A 26,490-nucleotide genomic window follows, 5' to 3' on the forward strand; every position below is an offset into this window, starting at 1 on the left:
TGGGCGACTGAGAAAAAGCATAGTTACTTACCGATAACGGTATTTCTCAGAGCCCATGACAGCACCTGCTTATTCCCCCCTCATCACGTGTGCGGTGAGCACTTTTATTTAAATGAAGTATGTTTTTCTAATATAGGCACGGTGTATACCTGATAAGTAATATATTAAAAGTGCATATTTTTCTTGTTGTCACTAACCTGGAGGACCTCCGACGCTCTGTAAACCAAACTGATGCAGGGGAGAGGTACCTCCCTTTTATCCTATAGGTTTCCTGTCCCTGAAGGGTGGATCCCCTCTCTCTGGTAGTGCTGTCATGGGCTCTGAAAAATACCATTATCGGTAAGTAGCTATGCTTTTTTGTGCCCGAAGGACACCAGATCTCTGACCCACTCGTCATGAACAACTGCGAGCCAGACATGGCGAAAGAGGAGTAGGCGGCCGCCTACTCTGATGGTGTCATCCGGGCAAGGTTGTGAATCATTTAGTTGAGGATCTGAAGGGTCTGGATCCCCTAGATCTGGACTGCTTGGGGCAGCCATTCGACGAGTGGATGAGTTTGCGTGAGGACTCTTGTCCCTGTGAGGAAGATCACTCTTCTGTATGGCTTTATGCAGGGAATCTGCCCAGTAAGCCACGGCTTTGGCTACCCAGGTCGCTGCAAAGGAGGGAAAGAGTGCTTCAAAAACAGAAAGAGCGAGGCTGTCAATCAGACAATCTGTGGGATCTTTAATGGAAGATCCATCTGGTAGGGACAGCAGAGTCTTAGATGATAAACACGATACAGGGGAATCCACTGGAGGAGATTCCGTTCATTGTTTGGGGAGGTCAGGAGAGAAAGGATATCAGGTCTCCAACAATCTTTGACCTGCAAAGCATTTGTCTGGGTGCTCCCTATGTTGCTGGATAATGTCCTGGAACTTAGAGTGATTGGCAAACACCCTATGAGGATGTTTAGTCCTTTTAAAAGACATTGCAGTATCCTTGTCTGACTAAATAGGCTCTTCGCCGACCTGCAGTGACTGGTTGATGGCCTCAATGAGACTATCCACAGTAGCCTGAAAACCTGGGGTCTCTAGGTTAAGGGACCCATCCGACTCAGATTCAGAGTCACGTTCGCTGTACCATCCTGGGGAGGGAGAGCGAGAAACAGAGCTAACGGACGCCGAAGTGCCAGAGGGCCTGGGGGACGAGCTATATACCAGCTTCCTCAATGCCTGTCTGTGCCTTAACTGAGGACGGCCCCTGCAGGCCGATGGTTCCCCTGATGTAAGGGAATTCTCTAAGAGAGATGGATTAGCGGTCGCGGTCCTGGAAGGATCCTGGAGGGACTCGATGACCTTAGTCAAAGAAGCCATAGACTGCAAAAGTGACAAGGCCCACTCAGAGGGAATGGTCACCGTGGGTTCGGTCGCGGTGGGGGGGCTCCTGGGCGCATTTGGGATCGCAAGCCTGACAGAGCGGAGCAGTATGCCCCCTTGGTAACGCATCCTGACAAGAGGTACATGAAGCGAAAAACACTGTGTTTTAGTAGTCTTTTTAGAGGTTTAGGATGACACATGCTGTATCCCTGTTAACCCCCAAAATACTACAGGAAGCTAATTGTGCAGCTGAAAAATAGCAGAGCACTAGAGGAAAAATGGGAGGGAAGCCTGAGAGAAGTGTGGCAGAGCACTTACCCAGGACCTGTGACCCCGAGAGTTCTGTCCTCAAGCGTGCAGCGCCGGACCTCAAGGGTAGAGGGAGCTTGCTGTGCTGAGCCTGCTGGTTGGCAAAATATGGCGCCGAGAACAGGAGAGGCGCTTTTCGCAGCGTGCTAGAAGCACCAGACAGGTGGGTGGGACTGCCGTGGTGACGCGCAGAAGGGGGCGGGATTACCGGCTTGCGGCCTAGCAAGGGCAGAAGTCAGGGACCAAATTAGCAGTGTCCAGCCGGAAATGACAACCGGGCCAGTGACTGCTCAGGAGCCCTATTCACCCCCCCCGGATGGAAGACTAAAAGCGAATGATCTGAGGGTTCCGGATCTTCTCCTGGAGGGAGCGATGGGCAGAGCTGCTACTCTGCAGGCAGGTCAGGGCTGCAATAGGGACGGTGCAGGAACCCTCAATCCACCAACCCTTATGAGAGGGAGGAGGAGAGGGACCGTCCAGATCCCTGCAGCACCGCTGTTCCATCAGTGGTGGTGCAGTGAGAGCAGCACAGACGCCATGGGGAGAGGGCCTCTGTGCATCATAAGGGTTTGCTCCCCTAGGATTTCACAGGGCAGGTTGTCTGGCTGTGGCCTGACTCATAAGGGAGTACATGGAGGCGACACTCCGAGTTCCTGTCTGTTGCTGTTGCGGGGAGATCGGCGCCCTGAAGGGAACCGTCACCCCTAAAATAGCTCAGGCCTGGCATCCCACATCGCAGGAGAGGATACGGGGAGGCGACACTCGCCGTGCTCGCCTCTTTGGGGGAGATAGGCCCCTTGAAAGGGTCCGTCGCCTCAGTCTTTCTCTTGTGCAAAAAAGGTTTAAAAAATATAAAAATAAAACATATAAAATAAAAAAGTATGGTCTGAATAGCACACCCCAGTGTGCCTCCTACGGACACTAAGCATGAACTGGTTCTATCCGGAGCCAGTGGGTGGTGTATACTGCAGAGGAGGACCCTTATTTGCATTTACTTAGTGTCAGCCTCCTAGTGGCAGCAGCATACACCCACGGTCCTGTATCCCCCAATGTGGCGAAGGAGAAAGATCATTGTTCCCAGCAGTGCATCACCCAGTAAGAGACCGTTCTTTTTGGCTGTTCAGGTAGCATGCATAGGCAGTAAGCTTTATCTAACGCACTGAAATACTGCACAGGAAAGCAGAGACAGCGCTTCCCTATACAGTGGGTCACAGCCAAAAAAACCACAAAACCAAGTAAAGGTACTGCATTTTCTCTTTAAACTATCCGCTGAAATCTTCTGTCATAGGCACATGTCAGGAACCGCTCCTGAGGTATACCGAATGTGTGCACAGAGCCCAATACATAGAAAATATATTGTATGTGCATTCTACAGAAACACTTACTCTGCATTTCTATTAGTTGTAAATCAGAACCATTTTCCAGTCCTGTTGAGTCCGTCAAGGTGTCATTTTTAACATTCTTATGGCGCTCTTCATCAAGCTGCAGCTTTAGCTTCCTTATCTGTAAAATAACAGGGGTCAGCTCACTTCTTACTTATCTTAATCAGAAATGATTCCTACATAAAGGGAGTGCCATATTTACCTGTGATACAAGCTCATCCTTCTCCTCTGCCAGTTTCCGTAGCCTTACATCTGAAATAAAGCCATTTCCATTACTAAAGTCTTATACTGCACAATAAAATGATGCAAAGCTCTAGGTAAATTAATTTATTTATAAAGGAGTTTGAAGCACAGCCCTATCATTAACCCATTCCCGACCTGCGGGGATATCTGTATGTCATGGTCGAAGGCTAGTTCTTGCTCCATGACGTACATCTTTGTCACGTTGATGTCTCTTGTACACTGCTGAGAGCCAGGAGGAGGGCAGTCATAAAACTCTTCTCAGGCTGCAACCGCGCCAGGATCAAATCCATCTACAATCCTGGCAGTTTAATCTGATGTCAATAGAGGCATTTAAGTGGTTAAACAGACAGAGGGTGCTCCATCTGTCACCTCATCAGCCCCACCGCAGAGTGACTAAAAGGGGATCAAAAACTTGTATTTACCACTAAATGATACTGATAAATAAGACAGGATCTCACAGCTCCATTCGCATAACTGCAGCCATGTACATTTTTATTTCAGAAAAAATATACGGTACTTTACAAAATCTGGCCAGGAACCATAGCCGGAGGTGAGGCTAGGCCGACTCCAACAATCGTACAATTAGGCTCTGATTTATTCTGCCAGCAGTTTTGGGAACCAATAATTGTCCGAGAAGGCTCATTTAAAAACTGCGGCTTTCAGGAAGCATAGAAAAAAAAATAATATATATATCTTTAAAAACATCTTGATTGTGCAAATGTAATTATGTGTATATATATATATATATATATATATATATATATATATATATATATATATATATATATATATATATATATATATATATATATATATATATATATACATATATATACACACACACATTTTGTATTGGCTTAACTGTGCTGACCTACAGTATAAATTACATGTTAGTTATACTATGCTGTGAATGCCATAAAACTAAACTGTAAAGAACAAACCCAAAAACCTGCAGAACTGCCTTTTATTTATTTCCTTTTTTACATTGCCCCAACATACCCCCACCCCATCCCGCCCTATTAGGATATTCTTCACATGAATGAATGTATGCATGTACTGTGATGAACACACATTTCCTGTTTATCAATTTGAAAGATTACATGTGCAAGTAAAAAAAATGAATATAAGAATATAAAGGTATTAAAATCTGCAGTGCCATCTAGATTAGTGCAGATGACAGCTTGATCACAATATATCTCAACAAAGCTTTTAGCAGTGCATTTGTCAGCAGATAGTAAATGGCTTCCTAGAAGAATAAAGTGCATTTCAAATTAAAGGGGTCGTCCACTACTCAGACAACTCTTCTCCATCACTACATTTCGTAGAAGTAACATAATAACAGCTACAGTCCGTCACAGCGATGTTAGCACCGGCTCTCCGTGCGGGGTCCCCTCCTTCAAACGTAATTGACATCTGGGGGGATTCAGAAGTGCGGCAGCTGCTGATTTTTTGCAGGGATCACATGCATTTTCAAGAAGCATAAAAGAGATATTGGACAATGCAGAATGGCAAGACTTGGTGCCTCAGAACTGCTATATTGTGGTGAATGCAATATTATCTTATAGGTCTTCTTTAAAAGTGAAGAGATGCTTTAAATAATGAAGCAAAATATGTAATTAAAAAAATCGTATTTGCTCCAAATAATGGAAAACCTGGTTTGCATATTAAGAAACAGATATGTCATACTCCTACATCCCACAGTGTCACAATCAGCTGCACACTCCCTTAATCTTTATACAATGATTAACCATTATAGTTTCCATTTACCAAGAGGGCCTTCTCCAGCTGATTCCAGAACTTGTGCGGCTTCTTGGGATACAACAGTTATTTGCCCAACCACTGGCTCATGGTTGATGTCACCATTAGGAGTACCATCTGGAATAATCACCATACCATGTTTCTGAAAAGAAAAATTTAACAAAAATGCATGGTTGAAGTAGTCAGACAAAAGAAAAATCCTGACACATAATTGGAGTACAACTATATATTGGACAGAGGTTTCAGCATGTAGCCTGTAAATGTATCACTAAGTATTTTAAAGAAGTTTCCATTTTTATTTTTTGTCAATCAGATTAATAAGGTATTGTACAGAGTAATACTGTAAATCCCTCTGGCTCAAAGTCAATTGTGTCTTGAGACAGAGACCTGTTTAATATGAAGTCCTCTGGTTGACACCAGACTGATGAAGGCCTAAACATTCTGTATAATACCCAGGAGCCGTTCAACCCTGACATGACGTACAACACCTTATCCCTTCTATGCTACATTTAATTTCAACATGCAGAGCTCTATTATTGGGATGAATGAAGGTGTTTATATTTAGGAGGACCCCTGGGAATCTGCCGTGATTTGCATCTAATTAATATATATGGCGGCAGTGGTGACATCATATCAGCACTACGAATCACCGCTGTAGACAATCGCTGAGCTCGGCTGCTCGCGCACTGAACTCAGCAGTTGAGGATTACGGTACTAGCCGCTAAGCTCAGTGATGGGCTTGTTGATATGACATTGACACTGCACCCAAAACACTGGTATCCGTGTGGTGCTGAGGAGCAGGCACTGGACCCCATCAGGGCGAGAACCTGCTGAGTTTGCAGTTTTAGCGGGGGAATTTAATTGTGTGAATTTAAGGTTAGGTCGCATTCATCTAAGGCCAAAACAATGACATACAACAATATTCTTGTAGTAAAAGAGGTATATAAAACTGCAAGTCACTGCTATTGTCAAACAGAAATATGGAATGGCTGACATACTGTACCTCTCCTATCTTGATTTGTCCTTTCACATCAGCCAGCTCATCTCTGAGCTCATCCCGCTCATTTCTAATGCAGTCAAAGTACTCTTTTTGTCTCTCTAGTGCCTGTATGCAGGCAAATAACCAGCAAAACAGGAAAGGTAAGAAGCGCAGCAGGAAGAAAAGAGAAATAGAGTGAAATACACGTGGACAGACTAGGGAAACATGCACACACACACACAGACACCGCACTAAGGATGAGCCAGAAATCTACCCCGATATCCATCATCATTTCATTGTTTAAAATGCTATCTCTGCACAAAATGTGGTCCCCGACCTAAGATTTTCACCACTGCAGCGGTATTATTGCTGTTTTTTTCATAAACACAGAAAATTGGAACGGCACTTTACCAACAGGTGGTGCACGCCTCCCAGACAAAATATCCAAGACTTGCCTCAATCCAGACATAAGAAAAAATGCAGGCAGCACTCCATGCCTTAAAGGTGAAAAAAATGTGGTTTTATTTCAAACCCACATGCTGTGATAACGTTGCGGCTCAAATGAGCCTTTTTTCAAGGCTTGAAAAAGGCTCATTGAGCCAAAATGTTGCCACATCATGTGGGTTTGAAATAAAACCACACTTTTTTCACCTTTAAGCTATGGAGTGCTGCCTGCATTTTTTCTTATGTTTTTTTCATATACATCTGCGTGGTCCCACATAGAAATCTATGGACCGTGTAATGTATCCAGCGGATCTACTGATGTGGTTGTATAGCTGTTCGTGGAAACAAGCACATCATGACTATAGAACTATAAGGCCTCATTCAGAAGGCCAATTCTTGCTTTCAAGTGCTGTCCACGATTTTTCAAGGATAGCACGCATACCGGTGATAGTCTATGGGGCCATTCACACATCCATGATTTTTTTGCAAGACAGAGCTGATGGTCGGATCACAATAGGTAATGCAAGTCAATGGGTCAGTGAAAAAATTGTACCGCAATCAGATGACATCCAAGTGCAATCTGATTTTCACGGACTGTCAGATAGGAGAATGTGGAGAAAACTAATGACACTGATCAAAATAATCGGTCTGTGTTTCTTGTATGAGAGAAAAATTGAAATCTGAACAAGGCCTAAGTGTCAACATCTTCAGTTGAAAGTGCGAAGGTGAAGAACAACCTTTCATAAATTGCTATCAGTTATGTATGGACTCCCACACAAGATGCAGAGAATAACAAATGAACCCACACTAGTTATGCCAACCATTAGTATCCTAAAGCAAGCAAGAGATCAGCATGTCTCTAAGTTTTGGAAACATAATATTAAACCAAACCTGCATGTAAATATTGCCCTAAATTATGATAGGAAAAACTCCTTGTAATGCAAGGTTCATAAGAAACCAACATTTCCTATAAACCTGAGTGAATGGAGCAGTCCCTTCATTCCTAGAACTGTTCCTGAACAGCAGCCTGACAAACAGATATAAATTCAATGAGGTCTAACCATCAATACTGTAAGACAATCCCACAAGACTTGCAAATCTGACATGCACGATGTGCCACAGTCACTGCAAAACATAGATTATTAGTTAAGTTTACACTGGATCACAGCACACACGGTAACGATACGGACGTGCATTTACGGCATGCTGGGGACAGGCCAATTCACAAACGAAATCAGTGGTCGTTACATTTTATGAGACACGTATCATCTTAAGCGAAATGTCACCATGAACCAACTAGGTTAGGCTAAGTTCACACTAGCGTTGTGCGCCGCTGCGTCGGCGACGCAACGCACAACGCACGCCAAAACGCGGCAAAACGCACGCAAAAACGCTGCGTTTTGCGACGCATGCGTCGTTTTTTGCCGAAAATCGGACGCAAGAAAAATGCAACTTGCTGCGTTTTTTTGGTCCGACGCTTGCGGCAAAAAAGACGCATGTGTGGCACAACGCAACAAAAAAAAACGCATGCGTCCCCCATGTTAAGTATAGGGGGCGCATGACGCATGCGTCGCCGCTGCGTCGCCGACGCAAACCCGACGCACATTAGCTTAACGCTAATGTGAACGTAGCCTTAGATTGCTTGGTGTGTACCTCGGTGAAATTACTGACACTACGCCAAGGGCACAGGTGGTATATTCAGACTTACAAAAACATGAATATGGAAAGGGACGACTTGCCCAGGGGCTGATTAAATATGAATGAAAAATGTGCAGAACATAAACTTAAAATGATGATGCAAGTAGCGAAAGGCAAATTACAAAAAAATAGTTTTTAGCAGATGATGTAAGGTGAGCATTCCCTTATGTCCAAGTCCAACTCTCTCATTGTCCTACTTTCCCAAAAAACCATTTTACCGACAACTATCGTCTTTTTCCCTGGCATCAATTGTAGTAGTGTACGATGTCTCACAAATGAGGGCTACGCTGCACGTTTAGCAATGTTAATGGTTTTGCTACATTGTGCGACAAGAAGCATGTTTTCTGCAGCTGTGGTCCAGTTTGCTGAGTCATTTCCACTTATAAAAGGAGTGATTAAAGCAATGGCTATATATTTGGAAATGCTGTTAATGCATTTTCTCAATATATAATGAATGGCAATTTTAAAAATCTAAATAGCAAAAAAAACCTCTGATCTGATTAGGAATATATTTATAATATATAAATATTTAATATAAAAAGTGTTTAGAGCTTTTTAAATTATTTTTGTTAGATAAGCAGCTAGAAATGAGTCACATCCACGGAGAGACAAAAGTATCGCACTGTCCTACTGAACTGTATAATATAATTTGTGTTCTATAAGCTCCTGATCTCCCCTAGCTGTTTCAGCCAGGATGTCATTTAACTGTATGGCCTTAAGACAAGAAGTGGAGTATTATATATAGAGAGATTAAAAATAAATTCTATAACTCACACAGTGCAGAATGTTGGACAAACACTGAAATGACAGGAACACTATAAGGAACACATAACTAGTATAACGTGTTGATGTTTTTTATCTTGGCATGCCAGTGTTGGTCTGCTCCTGACACGTCATGCATTGCCTTCCTATTTACTACAGCTGGATGCTTTTCCTACCGCAATCTTTTTATCTTTCCAGTTAACTGTTTCCTGCAGATCATACACCTCTCTGGTTAGAGAGTCTACTTTCTGCTGCTGACGCTGGTTTTCCTATAGTTTGATTGAAAGGAGAAAAAGAGAAAGGAACAAATGGAGAAGAGAAATACAAATACAAACAAGAGATCTAGAGACAAAGGCGAATTATAGCAATAGCAAGACTTAGGTTAGAAGGAGACACGTCCATTATAAGAAAGTACAAGTGCACAGCCGATGTCACCCATACCTCGATAAGTTCATCTCTTTGGCGAATACCTTCTTTCAGTTCATCCAACTTGTGCTGGAGAATGCTGCAGGCGTGTTTCTGTCTTTCTAAATCCTAGAAGGTACAAATACAAGTCACATAACAATACAGTGTTTTGTTGTTTTAAGTTTTGCATGTACGCTGACAAATGTTACCCCCTCCTCCCCTCCCCAAGTAAACATATCCATACTGCCCCATTTAATCCGATCCTTGGTCTCGGGCGGGTCAGAATACCTTTATTTTTCCTGTGCTGTAAGAAATGGTGTATTGCATAAAAGATATAAAGTAAAATACATACCACATTGGTTTATTAAATGGAGGACCCATCAAAGTTTTTATCCTCTTAATATATTACTGTCGTATTATAATGGCACTGTGCACTTACAATTGCTCATTTAACCTTTCTACCCAGCTAATTCTTCTCTTTTCCATTAAGTCTATGACATCACATGATTAAATACAGACTAGCTGAATCTTTCAAAGCTCTATGTATGCAAATTGTCTCTTCAGAGAGGCAGAGGACTTGAACTCTAGTGCCACCTATTGGAAGTAGCAATCCTAACAGTCATTTTTGACCCTTACAATAGGACTTAGGATAAAAGCCAAATCAGAATCTCATACTTTTTAAGGATGAGGGGCAATACCCCAAAAAACCATGTCTGCAAACTGAGATTCTTATTTGGCTTTTATCCTAAGTCTACTTCCAATAGGTGGCACTAGAGTTCTAGTCCTCTTCCTCTCTGAAGAGACAATTTGAATATTTAATTTCCCAGAGAAGCATGCAAGGTGTTTAAGTCTCCTCATACTGGCGTGCCACTCTCCACAAGGAGAAACCTTACCCCTTAGATCCTAAGCTCTATGTAGAAACAGGAAGTCTCTTTTCCCAACAGTGCAAAAGTTCCTGGCAGAGGGGAGGAGCAGATGAGCAGGGTTAGGAGTGGAAGAGGGGAATGATTTATGCAGGGAAAAGAGACTTCCTTTTTCTACGTACAGCAGAGAAAAGAAAAGAAATAACTGGGTAGAAAGGCAAAATGAGCAACGGTAAGTACACAGTGCTGTATAATATGATGATTTAAATATATTAAGAGGATAAAAACTTTGATGGGAATGCCTCTTTAATTTAGATTTTTAATATTATGGTTCTGAATGGGGAACAGATTACACTGCATGACTAAACAATGGGAAATGTCACTACACTCCATCTGATGTATATGTTGTGAGTTTTTCAGATTACTTAACAGGCACTATCATTATTTAAAACACAATTTTGGAAATTATTTATTTATTTAAAGTACTAGTTTTTTCACTCCTTAAAAAGAATTGGGAATGCTGCCCCTGAAGCAATCAAGAACTAGCCAAGGGAATGCCCAGCTGTTTTTTTCAGAGTACATTCTATGGACCATATAGTCATACAGTGAAATATATTATAAAGTTATATACACACATATACACAAAGTTACCCTTGACTTGTCTTCATTTTCTCTATGATACTCTGCCATCTGCTCCTCCATTTCTTCAATGACGTCTTTCAGCGTATCCACTTGATAGACAAGGTTGCTTTTTTCATTATCAAGCTGAGCGTTTGATACCATAGCTTTCTTATATTTCTCCTCCACTTCTGCTAAAGAATCCTGCACAAATGAACATTATTAACGGTGAAATATGAAGCTCAGTGTTAAGATGACTGCCATAATCCTTTCTGTACAGTAACCGTAGAGAAACGGGGTGTACTGGCATACACAGAGTTAAACAAAGAGGCATGCAATTGTTATTAGAAATAGCTGAGAACTAACACTATTTTTGTGCAAGGACACCTGTTAATATTAGACGTTACATTGACGTTATCATTTTAGTTATGGGTATAATCATATGTGGGGGTTAGTGCAGCGCACAGCACCTTTTTCGCATCCATGTAAAGAAGGTTTTCAGTAGTACCAATCACTGCATTTACACTGTTACTGTGATAAGACTTTAAAGGGAATCTGTCATGTTGAAAATGCTAGAATTATGCTATACCATATGATATAGGCCAGAGAGCAGAGAGGGAGAAGTCAGATTGATATACATTGTTGTGGGAAAGGTTTCTGTGTAACTTGTATTTTATTCCTTGACATCCCTGGTATTGTATGCATACGAGTCCAGTGGGCGGTCCTACTCAGTGAGTGACGGTCTTCCCTATATGACTGGATGCAGACACAACATTGAATCCCCGAGTAGGACCGACCACCCACTGGACTCATATGCAACTAACAAGGATGTCAATGAATAAAATACAAGATACTACATTTTTTCCCCACAAACCTATATATCATTCTGCTCACTTTCTCCTCAGATCGGACAGCAGGTACAATGGGACAGGTTCCTCTTAAAGGGATAATCCCATCCCAGACAATTATGGCATACATGAGCAAGTACACTTGGCAATATTTGTAACTCTCTTAGGGTAAGTTCACACAGGGCGTTTTTGCCGATTTTTTTAATGCTAAATTTCAGCTGCTTTTTACTGTACCAGCAAAGCCTATGAGATTTCAGAAATCTCATGCACACACATTGGTTTTTTGTGTAATCAGTATTTTGTGCTTTGCAGAGTTTTTTTTACATGGGGCATGTTACTACTTTCAGCGTTTTTTCAGCATTGTTCACCCATTGACTTGAATGGATGGTAAAAAAACGCTGCAAATAGGCAAGGTTGACTTTTCTTGCAGCGTATTTGCTGCAGAAAAGTCAAGAACAGCCGGATGTGACGTCACACTTGGCTCTGCTACATTTAGATGGCAGGCTGCATCATGCGTCCATGCAGCCTGTCATCCAGCAGAGCGGACCCGAACCCCATTTACTTGAATGCGGTGCCAGACACTACAGTGTTTGACACACTGTTCTATGCATGACAGAGCGGCAAACACCGCTTCTGATCGTCGGCAAAATAATCCCCGCCAGTCAGAGCCGTGGCTCCCACGGTCAGAAGACTGCGGGAAAGCTCAGCTCTGATCGGAGGTATAAACATCACCTCCGATCACTGGTGTCAGCTGATGGGACTACTGCTCCCATCATCTGACACCTACACCAGAGTTTTCACCTGCCGCACCTGCGCTATAAATAAAAATAAAACCGGCGTGGGTTCCCCCCTAATTTTGATAACCAGCCAGACAAAACTCACAGCTGGGGGCTGCAATCCCCAGCTGTCAGCTTCAGCAAGGCTAGTTATCAAGAATAGAGGGGTCCTCACACTTTTTTAAGCAAATTATTTAAATAAATAATAAAAAAAAAACGGCATGGGTCCCCCCCCCCCCCATTTTTGACTACCAGCCTTGCTAAAGCTCACAGCTGGGGGTTGGTATTCTCAGGCTGGTAAAGTGCCATTGACATAGGCCCCCCAACCTAAAAATAGCAGCCCGCAGCTGCCCAGAAAAGGCGCATCTATTAGATGCGCCAACTCTGGCACTTTGCCCAGCTCTTCCCACTGGCCCTGTAGCGGTGGCAAGTGGGGTAATGAGGGGTTAATGTCACCATACTATTGTAAGTTGACATTAAGCCGGCTTAGTAATGGAGAGGTGTCAATAAGACACCTATCCATTACTTACCCTATAGCAGTAAAAGGGTTAAACACACATGCAGAAAAAAGTATTTTAATGAAAAAAACACGCCACAGTTTTGCAATCTTTTTATTGTTCTGCCATTCCAAGGGAAGCCATCGTTGTTCTGTAATAAAAATAAAATAAAAAAGCAAAAGTATACTCCCTGATCCATCGTAGTCCAATATAACAAGTGTCTCATGCAGTATCTGGGGGAGATAAAGCGTACAACCAGGAGTGCTGCTAATGCGACCTTTCCCGGCTGTAAGCGACTGGGGAATGAATGAGATGGAGCGGGCGCAGGCTCAGTAACGAGCAGTGACGTCACCGAGCCTGCGCTCCCTCACAGCCTGACCTGAGGTAACCTCTGCACCGTGGGAAAATGCTGGGGAAGAGGATACCGCAGGTAATGTATCTATTCATTCTATCTATTCTATCGATCTATCTAATCTATCAATCTATCTAATCTATCAATCTATCTAATCTATCAATCTATCTATTCTATCAATCTATCTATTCTATCAATCTATAAATTCTATCAATCTATCTATTCTATCAATCTATCTATTCATTCTATCTATTCATTCTTTCTATCTATTCATTCTTTCTATCTATTCATTCTTTCTATCTATTCATTCTTTCTATCTATTCATTCTATCTATCTATTCATTCTATCTATTCATTCTTTCTATCTATTCATTCTATCTATCTATTCATTCTATCTATTCATTCTATCTATTCATTCTATCTATTCATTCTATCTATCTACAGGAAGTTGTTTTTTTTTCTCTGTGTGCACTGAAATTTATTGGCACGCACAAAGAGAAAAAAAAACGTACCAAAAAACGCACCTAAACCTACGTTTTTGGCCCAGCTTCTTTCCTGCCAAGATGATCAGGTTTTGCTTCAGAAAAAAAACGCAGCAAAAATGCCCTGTGTGAACTTACCTTTACAAGTGAATGGACAGCACCATGGATGTGCCACCATCCTTCAAATCCGGACGAGAACCCATTGTAGAAATTCATGCCTTAGTGTTGCGAGCCGCACATGTCAACAATTATGGCATATAGTGTGGGTATGCCATAAATATCTGAACTGTAACAACCCCTTTGATCGATCAATCTTAAACCTTCTAAAGTAAAAGCTCTACAAATAAAAGTAAGAATGCACACATCATAAGACACATTAAAAGTGACACACCAACTGTTAGAGAAAGAAACACAACACCAAAAAAATATTAACAAACACGTGTAGTTAAAAAAACAACTGTGTTACTGACATGCAATTTTTTTCTGCTACTGAAAATGCCCTTTGTAAAAATGTGACCATTGATTATACTCTAAGCAACACTATAAGGATGTGTGCACACGGTGTGTTTTTTAATATGTTTTTGTGGCGTTTTTTAACGAGCAGAAATGGGCCAAAAACGCTATGGAATCTTTATGCAAGCTAATTCCATGACACTCCTGAAGTGTTGTGCACATGAACAGTAAATTTGCAGTGGATTTATAGCGTTTTCCATACATTGACTTCAACCAAGTCAGTCAAATTCGCAGCAAAAGCACAGCTATAAAAATGCTAGCGGATTTGCTGAGTTTTTGTTTGCGTTTTTACCAGCTTCCTATTGTGTTTTCACACTACCATTCTGTGTGACAGCTTGGGAAACACCGGCACGGTGGTTCTTATCAGTGGTAACGTTACCGCCGGTAAGACCATCGGTCAGAGCGTGGCAGGATCATGCTGTCAGTGTGACCCCGCAGCTGTGACCAGCGGTAAAAAGCTTACCGCAGGTCAGCAGGTGTGGGCTGATGAGACTACTCATCCCATCAGCCTACGTCTGCTGTCACAGACAACAGTGATGGCAGGAGCTGCTGATGGGAGACATAGTCTCTCATCAACTGGCAGGAGCTGCTGATGGGAGACAGTCTCTCATCAGCCGGCGACTGTGCTCACACTTAACACCCTATCTCCGATGCCCATGTCTCCATGAAAAAAAAAACAAAAAACCACCATATACTCACCTGTCTGATGTAGTCCACGTAGTCCAGAGTGTCACACGGCGACCTTACTTGTAGAACAGTCACTTTGGGAGATGTGACTGCTCTAACCCAGCTGCCGGAGATACAATGACAGGAGGTAATCGCTCCCGCAGTGTATCACTCAGCTGCCGTGAGAGAGTTCACTGGTGTTCATCAGCTAATCAGCACTGCTCCTCTCACTTACGGCACCACCGCTGCGTGAGAACTTTCTGACTCAGCAGTAGTGTTGTAAGGAAGATCACCGGAGCTGATCAACTGATGAACTCTTTCACGTCAGCTCAATGCTATACACTGCAGGAGCGATTACCTCCTGTCAGTGTATCGCCGGCTGTCTTTGAGAGCAGTCACATCAGTGACTATTGGTTTATTCCCAGAATATTAACATCAGCCCTCTGCTGTCGGCTTTCAGTCTGCTGGTTATGAAAATTACGCAGGAGCCAACGCAATTTTTTTCCTTCTTTAAATTAAGAGTGGCTGTTTGGTTACAGCCTATGTAGGTTCATTCTGTTAACTCTCCTACATAGGACAATGTGTGTTTGTGTTTACTTACCGACTTAGTAATGAGGGTGTCTGGCTGACACCTTTTCATTACTAAGCCTTGGGCTTGGTGTCAATGACAGCTGCTGACATCAAGCCCTTAACTCATTACCCTAATGCTACTGCATCAGAATGAAAAAGGTGGTGTTGAACCAAGAAATTACATCACAAAACTTTTTTTAATATCTTTATTTAGCTAAAAAAGCCTTCATTGCTGTACAAAAACGCATGCAAAAAATGCATACAAAAATGCATACAAAACAGAGGCAAAAACGCACCCAAAATTGCAGCAAAAAGCCCATTTTTGCTGCCAGATGCAGAAACCTTGCACAAATCTCTGCAAGCAAATACTCAACGTACGTACATAGTCTTACAGTTCTGAAAGTTCAAATGTGATTTTTTTTATTTAAGAAGATTCTTTTATGCTAAAGGATAATCGCTGATTGATGATTTTATACTTAATTCTTTCAAAAGTTTGCTCTAATTAATTATATAATCATTGACTGTGGTGGACTAACAATGTTAAAAAAAAATAACCTTTATTTAATTTATTAAAAATGTATAAGATCCCATCCACAATGCTAGCTGTAGTATCTATGATTTTTTAGATATGCATAAAAATCATATTGTGAATAATGATAATTATTAAGAACACCCTGTACTGTAAGTATATTCACTATTATGTATCCAATCATTGTTCATTATGCATATGTTCGAGTCCCTACGGCTGCATGACTTGTTAAGGAATCCCCACATATGTTCAGGCTGTCTAACAGCCGCAAATCATGCAGCTGCAGAGACTGGAACAAAATATATGATCAACTCCCAGATGCTCAGATAACACCCGAGCATGACTGGATAGGACGTTCTCCAAGTACGTTCGTTCATCACTAGTAGCCACCACTAGTGCAAATTTATTATTGAGCGCTACTTAGTAACATCTCCTAGTCACTATTGTATTATTTAGCTCCGTTTAAAGACACCTTCCCACAGATTTTTTTTTTTTTTAATTGTTGAAATGGATAGATACAAATTTTTATCAATTTTCTTTATTAAAAAAAAAAAAAAATTTTACTATTTTGCTGAAGCGGACTATGAGTTCTTTACCTATCCAAATGCTTGTAAAAATGTTACAAATTCAACAGATCTCACATCCAGCCTACATTACTAGTAGGGACACGAGAAAAACATATATCTTGGGACAGACTGAAAACTGTGCTTAAGAGGGGCTGAAAATTAATGAAGAAATTAAAGGTGTACAGTAGACTTAAAGGGAAGGTGCCATAAAAAAAAAATTTTTTTACAGCAATTGTAAAAATGTAAAGAATTAATGTTTAAATTTTCTTAAAAAATATTTTCATTTGTTTATAATTTAGTAAAATATGAAAAATAATTTGAAAAGTTTTGGAATTTCCACTTTTAAACACTAGGGGGAGCAGCTGCTGAAATTTCAGAAAAACCTAGTGTACAACTAGCTCACATTACTGCACTACAGTAATTATGGGCGGAGTCTGCTGATGTGTGTGATGTCTCCTCTCCTTCCCTTCTGGGTGTTTGCTAAGGGATAAGAGGATGATATTCAGGAACCCAGTGAGCAGCCATTTTGTTGGTGACTGCAGAGTAAGGGTACCGTCACACAGTGCAATTTTGATCGCTACGACGGTACGATTCGTGACGTTCTAGCGATATCGTTACGATATCGCAGTGTCTGACACGCAGCAGCGATCAGGGATCCTGCTGAGAATCGTACGTCGTAGCAGATCGTTTGGAACTTTCTTTCGTCGCTTGATCACCCGCTGACATCGCTGGATCGTTGTGTGTGACAGCGATCCAGCGATGCGTTCGCTGGTAACCAGGGTAAACATCGGGTAACTAAGCGCAGGGCCGCGCTTAGTAACCCGATGTTTACCGTGGTTACCAGCGTAAAAGTAAAAAAAACCAAACCGTACATGCTCACCATCTGATGTCCGTCCGGTCCCTTGCCGTCCGCTTCCCGCTCTGACTGTCTGCCGGCCGGAAAGTGAGAGCAGATCACAGCGGTGACGTCACTGCTGCACTCTGCTCTCACTGTACGGCCGGATCTGTCAGAGCAGGAAGCGGACGGCAAGGGACCGGACGGACATCAGATGGTGAGCATGTACGGTTTGTTTTTTTTTACTTTTACGCTGGTAACCACGGTAAACATCGGGTTACTAAGCGCGGCCCTGCGCTTAGTTACCCGATGTTTACCCTGGTTACCCGGGGACTTCGGCATCGCTCCAGCGCCGTGATTGCAACGTGTGACCGCAGTCTACGACGCTGGAGCGATAATCATACGATCGCTGCGACGTCACGGATCGTGCCGTCGTAGCGATCAAAATTGCACTGTGTGACGGTACCCTTAGGCTGCCGTCACACTAGCAGTATTTTACATCAGTATTTGTAAGCCAAAACCAGGAGTGGAACTATTAGAGGAAAAGTATAATAGAAACATATGCTCCACTTCTGCATTTATCACCCACTCCTGGTTTTTGCTTACAAATACTGAGGTAAAATACTGACCAAATACTGAATGTGTGACGGCAGCCTTGTACTGACAAGTAGACAGTCACCGAGGATGGCAGGCAGCAAGGATTCTGGGAGATATGTGGTGGATGGAGCAGGGTGACAGCAGCACAGAGTATTTCAGGAGAGCAGTGTGCTGGTCTATGGGGGGCACCCTGTTCAGTGCGCAGAGCAGCCAGGGATTGTACATAGAGCGCTGTCTTTTATACACATGGATGGACCGTCTGCTCCACAGAAATCCAGGAAACATTTCTGCGGATTGATGGCCTGTTCTGATCCAGACTTTGCATGCAGACCCCATTCCCCTCCTCAGATCCTGTCTTCTCCATCCTGTCCTGGCGATGTGTGAAAGTGAGGAGACAGGCGCAGTCCGGGGTGACGCTGGGAAGGAAATGTAGCCATATAGTAACGATAAAAATGAGACCCCTCTCTTCAGCTGCCTCACTAGCCCTGACTGCACCTAACTGAAGGTCATGCTGCCCCCTCTATTACCCCAGACCCACGTGCAGGTGCTCAGCCAGGACCACCATAGAATGGGTCCACTTTCTGAAGATAATACTGCCATAGTGTTCTCACATAATGCCACCATATAGATCACACATAATACCGCCATATACATCACACACAATACTATCAAATAGATCACACAATACTGTCATACAGTTCTCACATACCATATAGATCACAAATAATACCGCCATATAATTCTCACCTAGTACTTCCACATAGATCACACATAATCCCACAATATAGTTCTCATATACCACCGTCATATAGTTTTTACATCATTCCACAACACTGAGCAAACATAATATTGCCATATAGATCACATATAATACCGTCACATAGATCACACAATACTTGGCGGCATAATGTGTGATATTATATATATATTATAATATCCCGGCATAATGTGTGGTCTTTATGGGAGTATATGTGATATATATATATCGGCATTATACGTGATCCATATAGTATTGTGCTGCTCTAGGGAGGTGAGACACGTATGGTGGAAGGAGCAGGGTGACAGGAGCACAGTATTTCAGGACAGCAGTGTACTGGTCTGTGGGTGGGAGGGTGTGCTCACACTCACAACTGTATACTTATAGCCTTTACTGGCTATTAAAATGGGGGACACCCCCCAAAAAAAGAAGTGGGGCCCCCTTATAATTAATAACCATCAAATATTATGCAGACAGCTGCGGGCTGACATTAATAGCCTAGAAAGGGGCCATGGATACTGTCCCCCCCCCAGGCTAAAAACATCAGCTCTCAGCAGCCTTTTACATGCGCCTTTTCTGGCGCTTTGCCTGGCAATTTCCACTTACCCTGTAGCGGTAGCAAGTGGGGTTCATATTTGTGGGGTTAATGTCACCTCCATATTGTCCGGTGACATCAAGCCCACGGCTTAGTAATGGAGAGGCGTCCATAAGGCACCCATCCATTACTAATCCTATAGTTGTATTGTAAATAAAGACTCGGCCAGAATAAAGTCCTTTATTAATCTTTTTTAAACCATACCGAACGCATAATCCTCGACTCCCTCATCTCCCACAACAAAAATAATAAACCACATTGAGGAAAGACACGCGGGGGGGAGAGGAGTGCATAGGAGAGGATTAGATACTGACTGCTGAGCCGTGTATCTAATCCTGGCCTGTGTGATACCGACAGCTGAGCCGTGTATCTAATCCTGGCCTGTGTGATACCGACAGCTGAGCCGTGTATCTAATCCTGTCCTGTGTGATACCGACTGCTGAGCCGTGTATCTAATCCTGTCCTGTGATACCGACTACTGAGCCGTGTATCTAATCCTGTCCTGTGATACCGACTGCTGAGCCGTTTTATCTAATCCTGTCCTGTGTGATACCGACTGCTGAGCCATGTATCTAATCCTGTCCTGTGTGATACCGACTGCTGAGCCGTGTATCTAATCCTGTCCTATGTGATACCGACTGCTGAGCCGTGTATCTAATCCTGTCCTGTGTGATACTGACTGCTGAGGACACAGTACACGGGACAGGATTAGCTACCCAGGACAGAGGTAGCAGTGGTAGGTGTATATAGAGGCAGGTAGCAGTGGTATATAGAGGCAGATAGTGGGATACAGAGGCAGGCAGGCAGTGGTATACAGAGGCAGGCAGGCAGTGGTATACAGAGGCAGGCAGACAGTGGTATACAGAGGCAGGCAGGCAGTGGTATACAGAGGCAGGCAGGCAGTGGTATACAGAGGCAGGCAGGCAGTGGTATACAGAGGCAGGCAGTGGTATACAGAGGCAGGCAGTGGTATACAGAGGCAGGCAGGTAGCAGTGGTATACAGAGGCAGGCAGGCAGTGGTATACAGAGGCAGGCAGGCAGTGGTATACAGAGGCAGGCAGTGGTATACAGAGGCAGGCAGTGGTATACAGAGGCAGGCAGGCAGGTAGCAGTGGTATACAGAGGCAGGCAGGCAGTGGTATACAGAGGCAGGCAGGCAGTGCTAGGTGGTATATAGGGGCTGGTAGCAGTGGTATACAGAGGCAGGCAGGCAGGTAGCAGTGGTATACAGAGGCAGGCAGACTGGTATACAGAGGCGGGCAGTGGTATACAGAGGCAGGCAGTGGTATACAGAGGCAGGCAGTGGTATACAGAGGCAGGCAGGCAGGTAGCAGTGGTATACAGAGGCAGGCAGGCAGTGGTATACAGAGGCAGGCAGGCAGTGGTATACAGAGGCAGGCAGTGGTATACAGAGGCAGGCAGTGGTATACAGAGGCAGGCAGGCAGGTAGCAGTGGTATACAGAGGCAGGCAGGCAGTGGTATACAGAGGCAGGCAGGCAGTGCTAGGTGGTATATAGGGGCTGGTAGCAGTGGTATACAGAGGCAGGCAGTGGTATACAGAGGCAGGCAGTGGTATACAGAGGCAGGCAGTGCTAGGTGGTATATAGGGGCTGGTAGCAGTGGTAGATGCATAAGAAAATAAAAACGCTGTACTTACCTTCTTTCCTCTACCAGGAAGTGCCGAGTCATGTTCAGGGCAGAGCAGTGTGACGATCTCCCTGCTCTGCTCTGAACAGGTCGGCAGTGATTGCAGCCTGTAATGTAATACTAAGTACAGGCTGCACTCACAGCTCCTCGCTGCAGATACTTACCCTGGACCCTCAGCAGCAGCTTCTGCCATTGCACGCACTGAGCTGTGTGTGCGATGGCAGAGGGAAATAAACAAAATGGCCGCGATCTCCTCTCACAGCTGTGACGTGCAGCTCAGTGGGCGTGGCCAAGTCACAGCTGAGAGGCAGGAGATGCGGTCGGAGCCCGACCGTTGGCTCCTATGTACATGGCTGCCGTAAGTGAGGTGTGCAAGTGTCGTGCCCAGACACTTACACCCACACTAATGAAAATGGCGGCCTCCAGTGGTGAATGTAAAAGTGAATAAATAAAAAAGTATGAAAGAGGTACATTTACTTTTGTATTAAAAATAATTGATTGTATAATCAATAATTATTAATACAAAAACTAAAATCACGGCACCCTCCCTTTAAGGTACCGTCACACTCAGCGACGCTGCAGCGATATAGACAACGAGCCGATCGCTGCAGCGTCGCTGTTTAGGTCGCTGTAGAGACGTCAAACACAGCAGCTCCACAACGATGCAGGAGCGATCCAGTGACGTAACGGTGACGCACTTATCGTTCTCGCTGGTTGTTAGCTCCATGTAAAACATTGCTGACATCGTTGCTTTTGCTGTCAAACATGACGATACACGCCGACCTGACGACCAAATAAAGTTCTGGACTTTAAGCTCCGACCAGCGATATCACAGCGGGATCCAGATCGCTGCTGCGTGTCAAACTCAACGAGATCGCTATCCAGGACGCTGCAACGTCACGGATCGTTGTCGTTCTCGTTGTAAAGTTGCTGAGTGTGAAGGTACCTTTAGTGTAATGTTATTAACTAATGGAAAACATTAACAAAAAGATTGTAAATCACGTCCAAGGAGTCAATTAAGGCACGCCTCCTCCAAGCAGATAAGCATAAAAAGATACAGTAACAGGGTAGGTTGCTTATAACGGTCTCAGGTAGCAAATCTAATGTTCTTTCATCATTACTATGCTTTTTGAAAACAATGATAAACAAGTGGAAATTTTCTCCCTATTACAGGACAATTTTTACAATCTGAAAGTACTATTGCTGTTGACTTAGAAAATGGTCACAGAGGTTTCCCTCATGGATTTTGGTGGGTTTTCTCTTTTTAGTCATCATTTTAAGGTACAAATAAAAATGTACATCTACAACTGTGCACACTTTTAAGTTAATTTGTGGGATGTTTTGACTAGTTTATGACTAATGCTAAATCAGAAGTGTCAACAAGGTAAGGAGAATCTTGAATAGCGCTATCTGGATTTCTCTGTTTTTAGTTGCCCACAATAAGCAGAACATCTCAACTAGGAGAGATAAAACAAACACGAGGCATTACCACGCTAATAAATTAAAACCAAAAGATATTTTAAGTTTACATTTTTTTTTGAAAGTTTCTTCAAGTCCATGCAGCAAAAACAAGATAGATTCTAATTAGGACCGGTAGATGAGCAGATAACTCTACTGTATGGGGAGGTAAAATACAGTCACCTGCCTCCAAGAGTGCTATAAGGCCTTATACTCACAAACCAAAAGTGAGTGGGCAGAATGGAGCGGAATTTTGAACTTTTGATACATAACTAATTATATTTGCATTTCAGTAAAAAATAACCTTACATTATTGTGCCATGTCATAAATATTTCTCATCCTACACTGATGATGTTTTTGTAGTAACTTAATACGGTACCTAGTAAGGATTAAACTAACAACACGTCTGATCCATTGTCTAATCTCCTTACTAAAAGAGGCATGGATGTTTATTCAAACATGACTATTTATGGTGTAATGATGAGAAATAGCTGTGGATCAATGCCTGGCGGATTGTGATCTGATCTAATATGTATGGCAAGTCTTCCAACATTAAAGTTATCAGAAAATATGTGTGGTCATTGTCGTTTCAATATAAATAACTGATCTACCATGATTTATTAGGTAATTTTAGTGCATTACACACCTACTGAAATACAGGTCTATGTACAACCTTAAATTACTAACTTTGATTTTGAATTGATAAAATCTCCCATGACATTTCTGTATATAGGGAGAAACAAGTCCCTGTAGCGAACAGCAAGGCATGCACATTAAGGTTCCCCATTTTCACTATGCTTTCCCCAAAAACGCCAATGCATTTTGGAGAAAAACAGATGTGCGCACTGTGGGAGATTACCTATGTTTCATGCAGCCACTAGTTCAGGCAGGTTCCCTTTCATGTAACATGATCAGTTAGTACACAGATTATACTTAAGTCTTTAAAGTGGTAATATTGACTTGACCGTTCCGTTCTCTAGGAAGGTGGGCACTACCGCACCACTGCCCATCTATCTTACCACTTAATTGGTTTAAGTAAGAAAATATTTTTTAAAAAATGTGTAAAGCAAAATACACTGAATACGTGGCAAGTTACACATGGCACATGCTTGGACATTTTGCTTCATAACAAGTTATTAGTTAAGCCCTGAGAAATCTGTTAAGGAGCAGAAAGAAATGTGCTCCATTTTTGCAGTCCAAGAAGCATGCTTTTGTGAAGGGACTGGAAACCCTGATACCTTTAGATCTTTTAGTCCCTGCATGTATCTCCCTTCTACATCTTGAATCTGGTCCTTAAGATCATAGATATCCTGCAGAAGACAGGCAATGAACCATACTATCAAACTGCAAAAACGTTTACAAAAAAAAAAAAAAGTAGCTGTGGAGGCAAGAAAAAATTAATGTGACACATATGTCCAAATCTGAAAAGAAGGAAACAAAAAATTAAATGTGACTGTCCATCGTATCAAAAAAGGAAGGGACAAATTTATGATGCAACTATGACAGTTTTCTGGTGTAAACCTGCTTAAGATGTAAAAATAAAATTGCAATTTTGCGTGTTTTCACACTAGTCCTGGTCAGCTTTTTATAAAATGGCAGAGTGCACCACAAAAATTGCGTAAATTACAACACAAATGTATGCCAGCCCCTGACTTGCGGACTTTTCCTGAGTCACGTAGAAGTTAAAAGAAGCGCCAAATTAATGAAAGGCTGCATGACTCTAGTGAGTGCAAAATGGCTGCCTTTATGAATCCAGAACTACATGTACATACGGAGATAAATCTATGTCTATGGTTTCAGAAAAAATGCTAACACAACTTACATGCCAATAAAAATCAAATGGATCATACATTGTGAATTCAGAATTCTGCAAGCGTACAGCTGTTTTTTCCTAGGAGTACTGCTGGCTGATAAGGAAGGTGCATATTCTTGCAATGTCTTACCCGTAATTCACTTAGGGAAGCATCTGGATCTAGTAAACTACTTGCATCTCCACTGCCTCTGCGAGAAGATGATCCGCTCAATGGAGTAAAGGTTCCAGGAACCGCAGAATTTGCATTGCGAGACGATGGCTTCACAAATAGAAGGAATAGAGTCATAAGTATACAGAGAAACATAGGATAAAATGCAGAACACAGACATAATCATGAAATTTTCTGCACAAGTGGCTCACACACAACAAGCAGTATGCAAGTACAATGGGTAAGGGAAGTATTCAGGCCCCTTTAAAAAATTTTCTCCGTTTCATTGCAGCCATTTGGTAAATTCAAAAAAGTTCATTTTTTCTCATTAATGTACACTCTGCACCCCATCTTGACTGAAAAAAAACAAAAATGTACACATTTTTGCAAATATATTAAAAAAGAAAAACTGAAATATCACATGGTCATAAGTATTCAGACCCTTTGCTCAGACACTCATTTACATTACATGCTGTCTATTTCCTTGCGATTCTCCTTGAGATGGTTCTACTCCTTCATTGGAGTCCAGTTGTTTAATTAAACTGATAGGACTTCATTTGGAAAGATACACACCTGTCTATATAAGACCTCACAGTTCATGTCAAACCAAATGAGAATCATGAGGTCAAATGAACTGGCCAAGGAGCTCAGAGACAGAATTGTGGCAAGGTATAGATCTGGCCAAGATTACAACATAATTTTTGCAGTACTCAAGGTTCCTAAGAGCACAGTGGCCTCCATAATCCCTAACTGGAAGAAGTTTGGGACCACCAGAAGTCTTCCTAGACCTGGCTGTCCAGCCAAACTGAGCAATCGTGACAGAAGAGCCTTGGTGAGAGAGGTAAAGAAGAACCCCAAGATCACTGAGGCTGAGTTCCAGAGATGCAGTAGGGAGATGGGAGAAAGTTCCACAAAGTCAACTATCACTGCAGCCCTTCTCCAGTCGAGCCTTTATGGCAGAGTGGCCTGACAGAAGCCTTTCCTCAATGCAAGACATATGAAAGCCCACATAGAGTTTACTAAAAAACACACGAAGGACTCCCAGACTACGAGAAATAACATTCCCTGGTCTGATGGGACAGAGATAGACCTTTTTTGGTCATAATACTAAGCGGTATGTGTGGAGAAAACCAGGCACTGCTCATCACTAGTGATGAGCGAGTATACTCGTTGCTTGGGTGGTCTCAGAGTATTTGTGAGTGCTCGGAGATTTAGTTTTTGTAGACGCAGCTATATGATTTGAGGCTGCTAGACAGTCTGAATGCATGTGAGGATTCCCTAACAAACAGGAAATCCCTGCATGTGTTCCGGCTGTCCAGCTGCTGCAAATCATGCAGCTGTGTCGACAAAAACTACATCTCCGAGCATGCCAAAATCCTCGGAGGACACCCGAGCATGTTCGGGAAAACGCGAGCAATGAGTATACTCGCTCATCACTATTGGGGAGACATGCACTTTGGGGCTTGGACATGTGGGGGTTGCCAAAAAGGGAACCCCACATGTATTCAGCCTGTCTAGCAGCCACAAATCATGCAGCTGCGTCAACAAAAACTAAATCTCCGAGCACTCACAAATACTGGGAGACCACCCGAGCATGCTCAGGAAAACCAGAGCAACGAGTATACTCGCTCATCACTACTCATCACCTGCCCAATACAATCCCAACAGTGAAACATGGTGGTGGCAGCATCATGCTATGGGGGTGTTTTTAAGCTGCAGGGACAGGACAACTGGTTGCCATTGAAGGAAACATGAATGTGGCCAAGTACAGAGATATCCTGGATGAAAACCTCTTGCTGAATGCTCTGGACCTCAAACTTGGCCAAAAGTTCACTTTCCAACAAGATAATGATGCTAAGCACACAACTAAAATAACAAAGGAGTGGCTTCAGAACAACTCTGTGACCATTCTTGACTGGCCCAGCCGGAGCCCTGACCTAAACTCAATTGAGCATCTCTGGAGAGACCTGAAAATGGCTGTCCACCAACGTTCACCATCCAACCTGACGGAACTGGAGAG

General features: G+C 42.8%; 1 protein-coding gene across 5 annotated transcripts in view; it reads right to left on the reverse strand.

Annotated features, from left to right (window-relative positions):
* LRRFIP2 (LRR binding FLII interacting protein 2) overlaps positions 1 to 26,490 on the reverse strand; it is a 195,256-nt gene that overhangs the window by 22,062 nt on the left and 146,704 nt on the right. For 2 of the 5 annotated variants that reach the window (XM_077269332.1, XM_077269331.1), the window contains 9 exons: positions 24,453 to 24,581; positions 23,748 to 23,819; positions 10,853 to 11,023; positions 9,375 to 9,467; positions 9,110 to 9,202; positions 6,054 to 6,155; positions 5,060 to 5,192; positions 3,252 to 3,301; positions 3,053 to 3,170 (listed from right to left, as the gene is read on the reverse strand). In XM_077269332.1, the coding sequence (XP_077125447.1) occupies positions 3,053 to 3,170; positions 3,252 to 3,301; positions 5,060 to 5,192; positions 6,054 to 6,155; positions 9,110 to 9,202; positions 9,375 to 9,467; positions 10,853 to 11,023; positions 23,748 to 23,819; positions 24,453 to 24,581 (961 nt within the window). The remainder of the gene's footprint in view (positions 1 to 3,052; positions 3,171 to 3,251; positions 3,302 to 5,059; positions 5,193 to 6,053; positions 6,156 to 9,109; positions 9,203 to 9,374; positions 9,468 to 10,852; positions 11,024 to 23,747; positions 23,820 to 24,452; positions 24,582 to 26,490) is intronic. The other 3 variants (XM_077269333.1, XM_077269334.1, XM_077269335.1) reach the window with 3 other exon arrangements.

Source organism: Ranitomeya variabilis, chromosome 6 (genome assembly GCF_051348905.1).
Source record: "Ranitomeya variabilis isolate aRanVar5 chromosome 6, aRanVar5.hap1, whole genome shotgun sequence".
Classification (NCBI taxonomy): Eukaryota; Metazoa; Chordata; class Amphibia; order Anura; family Dendrobatidae; genus Ranitomeya; species Ranitomeya variabilis.